Source organism: Crocodylus porosus, unplaced genomic scaffold (assembly GCF_001723895.1).
Source record: "Crocodylus porosus isolate Cpor-Errol unplaced genomic scaffold, CroPor_comp1, whole genome shotgun sequence".
In the NCBI taxonomy this organism is placed as follows: Eukaryota; Metazoa; Chordata; order Crocodylia; family Crocodylidae; genus Crocodylus; species Crocodylus porosus.
Window position 1 is genome coordinate 2854171 of NW_017728949.1, and position 9564 is coordinate 2863734.

At 42.3% G+C, this 9564-nt stretch overlaps 1 protein-coding gene across 1 annotated transcript in view; it reads right to left on the bottom strand.

Moving 5' to 3' along the window:
- Positions 1 to 1433: 1433 nt before the first annotated feature.
- The window catches only part of MPP4 (membrane palmitoylated protein 4), a gene marked incomplete at its 5' end in the record, with an annotated part of 49918 nt that continues 41787 nt past the window's right edge, over positions 1434 to 9564 (bottom strand). Inside the window, 4 exons of the mRNA XM_019553503.1 lie at positions 1434 to 1770; positions 4728 to 4862; positions 7556 to 7664; positions 7959 to 8052. Coding sequence (XP_019409048.1) covers positions 1579 to 1770; positions 4728 to 4862; positions 7556 to 7664; positions 7959 to 8052 — 530 coding nt within the window. The remainder of the gene's footprint in view (positions 1771 to 4727; positions 4863 to 7555; positions 7665 to 7958; positions 8053 to 9564) is intronic.

Below are 9564 nucleotides of genomic sequence, written 5' to 3' on the forward strand. Positions count from 1 at the left end.
AGTAGATTATGACCAAGGGGTAGGACAAGATGCATCCAAAAGGTAAGAAGCTGAAATTACCAGCAACTGCTATTCTTTTAATAGGGCACTGGTATGATGGTCTTCTTTGTCTTAGGCCAGAAGCACAAATCAGTTGTCCAGCATATTATCAGTATCTACAACTCATATTTAGTGATATATTGGGACAGGATGGGCATGGACAGCCAGTGTGGGGTATACGGCATATTGGAGAATAGGCACACAGCACAGCAGCAGAGCATTAGATTAGGCAGGAAACACATGGCAGGGAGCAGAAAGAGCAGCTGAGTAGGGGAAAGAGAAGAATGGCACTCAAGGGTGAGTGGGGCTTAATTTGCGGCACACCTGCCAAAAAGTTTGGTCCCCACTGTGTTAGGATACTCCTCCAGGCAGAAGAACCAAGAGCCTAAGGCTTTGGTCCTACAAAAACTTTTGCATGAACTACTTCCATGATTTGATTTCATTTACGTTTGTAACATTTCCAGAATCAGGTTCTTAATTTCCCCCTGCTTGCAGACTCTTAATTCTGCTCTTGTTGATTATTTCTACTTTGTTTAACCTGTTACAGAATAGATTATTATAGAATTAATGGCATCATCAGTCAGTTTTTGCTAAGCAGCAATAAATTAAACTATAAAAAAAATCATTTTACACATGTATTACAGATCTGCAATTTCATGGTCATTTGTGGTGTTAATAGCATAGCCAGGTGGATGGTGGATCCAATGAATGTGGTCCAATGCATAGGCCAGCCTTAAGAGAAATGGCGCCCTCGTCTAACTTGTATTTTGGCACACCCTCATTTCCCCTGCCTTTTCCACCCACCCCACAAGTCAGTGCTGGTGCTCAATGTGAGCAGGGGCATGGGCAAATTCTGGCAGGGAGGCAGAGCAGCATGGTGTACCAGGCAGGCAAGCACTGCTGTGCAGGAACAGGCAGGCAAACTAGAGCAGTGTGCCCGGCCTATGTCACCCACCCCTATGGCTCGCTCTGATCCTATGCTTCTAATTTCTAAAAGATAAAAACAAAAACAAAAACCTACAAAACTTGTTTGTGGACAAAAGTAGTCTGTACTGTACAGTAATACACTTATAAAATACTCTCCCCCCTGGCTCAGCAAAGGCAACCCACTTAAAAAAAAGCTCCAGAACTGTTATTTATATCATTCCCCATGGTTTTAATTTTGGAATAAACAATGGTCATAAAAAATCAGAAAGTCTCTAATTAAAAAAAAAAAAAAAGAGGGAGAGGTATCAGAGGCAGTTTCTTTTTAACTCCATATGACCAGACCATATAAACACATGAAACAAAATAGATTTTTTTTAATTCTTGTAACTGATACACTACAATGATGCAACTTTTTGTACAAAATTGTTACTGCAACATGTAATATTTAAGAATTATGCATAAAACAGCATGATTACATTTGTAATAGTTTTTTTTCTCCCTAATCCTCATTCAAATCCCCACATACAAAGATATATTCTTGCAATCTTGACCCTGGGATCATTTTTGAGGTAAAATATAAGCTGTAATCTGTGAAGATGCTGCTTCTCAGAATTACGTTTGAAAGTCTGAGCATATCCATGTTGCAGGGACCCACTGGGGCTCATCTTGTGCACGACAGACTGCAGACAGCAACTGTACACAGGCCTCTTGTAAGCTGTCATTCACAACCACTTGATCAAAAAATTGGCCAAACTGAGCTTCCATTTTCTTAGCCGAATCTTCCATCTCCTCTAAGTCCTCCTCCTGTAAGAGGCAGTACATACTGATAAAGTATCACTAATAGAGCAGTGCCCTCACCTGTGGCTCTTGAGCAACACTGTGCCTGTGAGACACTGCTCATCTACAGGAAATTTTGCTTTCTACAGCAACATGTTCCTGCAGGTTGACAAAGCAAAGTGTGCTGCTGCCTGTAACACATTACTTGCTTAGTTTTATTGCTCATCTATCTGTTGGGAACCCCTAACATGACACATTTGGATATTAAACACCCACATTTTTTCCTGTACCATACACCCCCAAATAAGACACTTACTTTGTTTTGGGGAAGGTGGAATGAACAACAACAACAAAGATTTTCCAGGCATTATGGCCGCATAGAGCAGAAACAGAGCCTAATCTTAAGCTTACTCTCCCTTTCCTGCTTAGACAAAAGCAAGTTTATCCTTTTCACAGCTCAGCTGTTTGCAGCTCTTAGCTGCTCAGACTAAAGCTAAAATGGCAACTGATGATGACTAGACAACATGGGTAGATCTAGGATTTTGAAAAGAGCTCAGAAGAGTACAGGGCTGTGAAATAGGAGAGATCAGGAGTAGCCAACATATAGCAAAATTGCTGAAGAAAGGATAGCTTGACTGTGAACATCAAGACCATTAAAAAGGAGAGAGAGAGTTAATACACATATACTGAAGAGCAACCATGTAGGTTATGAGTCATGACTTAAATCAAATTCATCAGCACTGCTTGAATAGAAATGCAACTGTTGCTGCTAGGCAGGTAGCTTCCAATTTTGGGTGGAACAGGAATCACAGCAGACTGTGACCCCACCCATGCACTCTCTGTGGATCTGCTCCTGCTAGACTCTTCCCCTCTGTCCATACAGATGTTGCAAGGAAGAGAAGGAAAAGTAGCAGCAGCTGCCATATTACAGAATCTCCACGCTGCCATTCTGGGCAGAAATTCATCTCTCCTTGCTTAAGATGCTCACCAATTTTGGAAGGCTGATTTCTGGGGGCAAGGTGAGTGTATATGTGAGTAAATGTGGTAGGTTTATCATAGGTTTCCTTATTTATAATTTTTAAAATTGAAGAGCAAGTTCATGATTGGAAGATAGCAATTAGTAGCCACGAGATCTGGTTTCAGTTCCTTACTTTGCCACTGACTTGGTCAAATCACTTACAGGTGGGGAGCTGAGGCACATACAAAGCAAAATGAGGATACTACTTTTCTAACACAAATGTATTGGGAGGGAAGGTTAAATCAGTAATATCTGTACTACATTTTGAAATACTCAAAGAAAATGTGACATAAAAATACAAAGTAGTCCTAGGCACTGAGTATGTGGGGGCCCCAAGGGCCCTGCCCCCCACCTTGGGAAGAGGCCAGGATGACCACCATCCCTAATTGAAGACTAACAAACCCAGGTTGCTGCAAGGGGCTGTGGGGAGTGGGATGTAGGGGGTGAATGAACACATGCATGGGGCCAGAAATATGCCCAAGGCAGCAGTGGAAACCAGATCGCCTGGTGACAGTCTATAAACTCACTAGGGGGGACCAGAAGGGTTTGGGAGAGACCTTGTTTCCCCTACCGCCCCCGGCATAACAAGGAATAACGGCCATAAGTTGTTGGAGAGTAGGTTTAGATTAGACATCCGTAGGAACTACTTCACAAGTCAGGGCGGCTAGGATCTGGAACCAACTTCTAAGGGAAGTGGTGCTGGCTCCTACCCTGGGGGTCTTTAAGAGGAGGCTTGATGCCTACCTGGCTGGGATCATTTGAGCCCAGTTTTTTCTCCTGCCCAGGCAGGGGGTTGGACTTGAAGATCTACAAGGTCCCTCCCAACCCGACTTCTATGATTCTATGATCACCAATTGTCTGAAGGTAAATTTATGAGGTTCGGGGTGGCAGATTGAGGCCCCCATGGTGGGAGAGGGAGCGGCACAGGGACTGGGCCTGGGGGCATTGCCCAGCCAGTGTACAAGGGCTGGGGCAGGGGGGGAGGCAGAGCCATGGGCGGCTTGTCCAGGGGGTAGGGGGTGGCTCCCTACCACTCCATGCACTCCTGGGGAGGAGTGCATGGGGGGCACATGCCCTCCAGGTTTGTGTGCAGGGCAGGGGTGGATGTGGGCTGCCTGCTGGGGGGCTTGGGAACCCTGCCATCCTCCCCCAGGAGGCCCACACCACCATGGCAAGGCACCCCTACCCACCTGGCTGCAGTGGAGGTGGGGACAGTAGCACAGAGTTGTGCCCCCAATGCTGCCAGGTGAGTAGGGGGCACCTTGCCATGGCGGTACAGCTGGTGTGGGGCTCCCAGGGGCAGGGCAGCAGGGCAGGGAGCCCCAAGCCCACAGTGGACCACCCGCATCTGCTCCTGCCCCTGCACAGGCTCCACTCAGCTCTGCTTCAGCCATGCCGCCAAGGAGTGGGGGCTTCACCTTTGGCCCCCTCCAGCAAAAATAGAAGTTTGTGCCAATAAAAGTAGTACTGTCATCAATAAAGAGCTTCAACTCTGTCATGACTTTTCTTCAAGTTATTGCAGGCTTCCCTTTTTAAAAAGCAATGTTACTGCTCCCAACCATTTGTGCAGCTCTCCCTCATTATAAACCTTATGTTTCATTAAATAAATCCCTATATTAAAAAAAAAAAACAACAGACCATATTCTGAAAATAAGAGGGAGTTATGGTTTCTAATCAATCAATGGATTCAATCCAGAAAACATTCTGTAAGCAAAAACTGAGGTCAGTCCATTAGAATTCTGCCCACAGCGAATTTAGAAGATCAGGCATAATTTGCCCAAGTCTTCTCAGGACATCCATCATCGAGAAAACCACACAATGGACCAAATCATCCTCTAGTGTATGTGGAACTTATACCAGTGTAAGGACAAAGATCCTTTAAAATATTAATGTAATAAAGGAATGTGGCAGGTTGTGACCAAACACCAACGTGCTGTGTTGGACCTTTACTATTCCTAAGTCTCACCTTGAATCTTATGCTCACATAGTAGTCTGTAATGATCCTGGCATTTTCCCGAGACTGTCTCATGCAGCTCATGCTAGGTGGCTTGATGAAGATAATGTAGGGTTTTAGTTCATGGGTTCGAGCCACTTGTATTCCCTGCAATCAATCAATTAGTGGGCAAGTTAAAATATATTTAATGGGAACAAAATCTGGGATAAAAACAAAAGCGTTATGTACAAACTATTGCAATTTGCAGACCTAGCAGTAATCTTATTCCAGAACACGTGTTATAAAATGATCTCATTAGTAATCCCCAGGCCTGCCATTGTTAAGTATCTGCACCACACCAATTACCTAATTCTATACAAGTACCTTATTAAGAAATGATCAACTTCAGTAAATAAAACCCCACATTAACAACGTTTAAATTACCTAGGGTGTTTTTACATGTGCTCTGGTGGGTTGGGGGGGTGCAAATGTTAATTACGGTGGGTCTCGGGAGTCGCTCTAATCAAAACACCCACAGTGTCTCATGTATTCAGTGTCCCATGTTCCAAAACGGTCGTGGGGTGCTTTAGCTAAATTACTGTGTTGTTTTACAACAATAATCAGTACTTGTGGGTTGTTGTAAAACAGCAAGAGGCACAAAACATGAAAAAGTACAATAGCAATAAGAGCTAGATTCTGCTATACTAGTAGGATTACGTTTCTATTTTTCATTGGGATCCAAATTTAAGGGAAGACATTGAACAGATAAGTGGCTGCAGGGACACAGAGCACAACTTCCTGGCCAATAATTCTGCTTTTGAGCAACACCCATTATTTCAGACCCACAGTTGTCTAATTTCTAGTTTTCATCTCTCTAATTAGCAAGAAACACTACCAGCCTAATGCTTGAACAATGTTGGCTCCATCTACCCAAAGGAAATTTCTCACTGGAGTTTATTGGGCCACGCTGCCTTTCTTCCATTTATGTTTTTAAATGTTACAAAATTAAAAACTATTAATGCCATTAAATTAATGAATTATTTAAGGGAAAATATCTGAACAGAGTTCTTTGCTAGACTTAAGTCTTTAAGATCTCTTGGACACCTACAAACTCAGACCTTTTTGCCTTATCCTGCTCAGTGTTAAGGCTGGAAAAAAGAAAGCCCACAATGTAGGTAGAAAAAGAAAACTTAGACAAGTTGTGTTATTTTCTTTCCTGGACTCAGAAGAAAGGGTTTCTGTAGCGCCCAGAAGAAATTATCTGAAGTGATAATCACAATGGATGCCTCAACATTTCACTACTATAGCTCCTCCCAGGGAGCACATTTAAAAAAACCCTTTAAAATGATACCCTACTCTCCTCCTACCTCTTATCTACCTTAGAAGAGAATGGCTACTTGCTCCTCAAAAATTCTCTCATCTCCAGTCTGATTCTGATGGATCATTGAGAAGAGGAAATAAAAAAGTTCCTTCTCTTAGAGACTATTTGGGAAAAGGGTTTAGTGAGCAACTCTGTAGTGTTTTGTATATATCAAAGACGTCACATGTCTGTCCTGTGGAGCTCCCAGAGGAGTTAGGACTTTGGGGATGGATCCCACCACAATTTCATAGCCTCATTAGTGGCAAGTGACAGTAGCATATATATATGGTAGCAGAAGAACAGGCACATTTAAGCTGTAGAAACAGACTCTCACAGGCATCTATTAAAAGTTGGCCTGATGCTTTTATTAGATTAGTTTCCAAACTACATACTAACCCAATATTCAGCTGTTAGCAGCACTTATTCAAGATAGACATGTGTGATCTGACAGTACACATTTTCCCCCCAAAACAAATTTTCAATTGTAAATGTGCAGTTGTATATTTTAACTAGAACGCCAATTCTGGGGATAAACACAATATAAATTAAACAGCAAATGCAGTTTGTATGCATTCTAAACAGTTGCAGTTTCCAGTAAGCAGGAGATTACAATTTTATTAAGGTTTAATCCAATTTTACCATAATTTCACTAACTGAGCCTTGTCTTTAATCAGTGATACAATGATAGAGATGCTACAGAACCATGACTCGGGGTAAAGTTCAAACTGCATCCAGCAATTATACTAATGATTCCCCATAAGAAAGACCCACCACCAAATTTCCAAATGTGTGGGGAGTCCCACTGGCCAGAGGCTGAGCACTGCTGATCTATGGAGTGGTAGCAGTTCTCAGATATATGATTAAATGGTGTTAGCTGCTTCTCCTTATTTCCCAGCTACTTAACTGCTTCAAAAGAGATAAGTATATTGAAACAAGTAGTTCTTAAATTTATGGGTGGCTTCTTTTGGATCAATGGACTTCTATCAGCCCTCAGAATATTGTACTAACCACCATCTCCTCCAAGCTTCTCCCCACCAATTCTTTTTCATCAGACTTCTAATTGAAAAGGGTCAATCTGATACAATCTATAGACAACTTGTCATAGCCTCATGGACCACAGTTTGGGAACCACTTTACCAAATACTTTCCTAAGCATATCTTTTCACTTAAAAATTGCTGTTACCACAAGGATATTACATAGTTCAAAAAGCAGTGATGGCATGCTGCACAATCATAAACCTGAAGGGAGATGTTCATGACAGAAACCTCTGCAGGAAAGTGTGGCTTCTGCTGGGAACGAGTTCAAAGACTTATTGCACCCTTACCTTTGATCCAGACATGCACATGTACCTTTGATAAAACACCCATAATTTATGCTTGTCACTAAGGCCAAATGCAGAAAAGAGAGGCATCTACTTCCAACAAGTGTCATGAGGGGAGTTTCTTTCTATGATCCTATTTCTTCCATAAAATGCAGGTCTTAGATTTTTGCCCGACTCACCTGAGGTTCTAAATCAACTATGCAGACCTTCCCTTCATCCAGGACTGTTCGCACAGCATCAACACTGGTGCCATATAGATTTCCTTTGTATTCCCCATACTGCAACATTCTGCAAAAGTGATGAGAAGGGAAGGAAGGGAGAAATGGAAAAGAGCCTTTAAATGTTCAGATTGAGTGTCCTAGTTAAAAACACAATCAAGGCTAGGGACAGACATTCAAAAAGCCTGAGCCTGAATTAATTCAATCTTTGCAGGTTAGCAACAAACCAGAGCTCATCTCTTCTGACTAACAGTACTGGAGCATAACTTCAAAGCTGTCCTGCCTTGGAGCATGTTGAACATTAAAAGATGGTGAGAAGAAAGCAATATTACAGAAAGGAACTCTAATATGCCTTCAAAATTACCTGTGAGTATAGACCAAATTTTCAAATGTTTCCTTTGATACATAGTGATACTCACGACCATTTACTTCATAACTCTTCTGAGCACGTGTAGTGTCTGAGAGAAAGAAAAAAGTCAGTATTAGGACAGTTTCTAGTGAAGAATAAAACTCTCCAACCACTATCTTTCTTAAACTGAAGTCGAAGATCTTAAACTCTTCATTTTTACAAGTAATCAGAAAAGTAATACATGATTTTTTCCCCCAAAAGAAAACCCCAGCTATACAACCTTTAGATTTGTAAAACTTCCAAAAATTGTACTTCCTTCAGTCTCCATTTGAACATATGGAGCATTGTTGCTAGAACTGTTTACAGTTTTTAAACTGTTTTAAGGCAGTAATGAGTTTGGGAATTTTCCGACTAAATGTTTTTTTTGGGGAAAATGTCAGTTTTGTTTTCTTTTTAAGCCAATATGCTTCATAAAATACACTGGTTAAGAATTGGAAGTCTGGTAACACAAGGTTCCAAAAGATCCAAAAGCCTGTCAAATCATTTTAATCAGGTTAACAAATCTTTCATTCATGGGCAGGACTAACCTTATGGTTACTGCATAATATAATACACCCATCAGGGAGCATGTTTCTCTGTCATTTCTGTGTTCCTCTGCAAGGAATTCTCAATACATGTGTGGCCTGCGTCATCAGATCCTGAAAGCCCTCTATGTCCTCTGATTGACAGGTACAGGCTAGATGAGCAGGGGCCTGGGAATTCTGATCCAGGAACATAATGCTCACTGCAATCTAGGGAGAGGTGAATGTGGCCCTTGGAAGAAGCTCAGGACATTGACTGAAGTCTTTGATTGAGCTGAAGGTTGTTGAAGGCCTCAGGTCCCAGCCAGCCACACTGGCATCAGGGTATATCCCAGTGCAACTTTTTATTCCCTGCTATTGCCTGCCATTCCATCCTCAAGCAAGTATGGTGCAGTGGCCCCAAAGACAGGAGTGAGTCAGTACTGGAAGAGCCTTGAGGCACAAACAGACCAGCACCAAGGACAGAGATTGTGCCAGAGGTAGTGGGGAAACCAAGTCTAAGGGACAGTACCACCCACAAAGCCAGTGCCAGGCAGCCAATTCTAGGTAGGACCTGTACAGGTCAGTTGGTTGGCACCAAGAGCTCACCAGGATTTAAAACAGTGGATAACTGCCTCAATGTGACAGAAACAATGTTATCACTTGACAAGTTTACCAAACCTCCTATGGCTCCTCTGTCACCACAGATGACAGGAAGGACAGCTGTAACTGTAAAACAGCCAGTGTCCACTTCTGTGCGGTTTTACATAGCATCTGAGCTGGGGAGCAGGTTACTACCTAGTTAAAGCTGAGCAATCAGCTATAAATTTTGTCAAAGCATAAACATCATCAATGACAGTGAGGAGAAGAATGTACAGAAAGTGGATGTATAGTAAGAAAGGTATGCAGACATGGGTGTGTTTAAGTATATAAGGTTTCAGGAAAATGCCCAATAGTAAGACATTGATTATATGTTTCATAGATTTCATAGACATTAGGGCTGGAAGGGACCTCGGAAGATCATCGAGTCCAGCCCCCTGCCCAAAGGGCAGGAAGTCAGC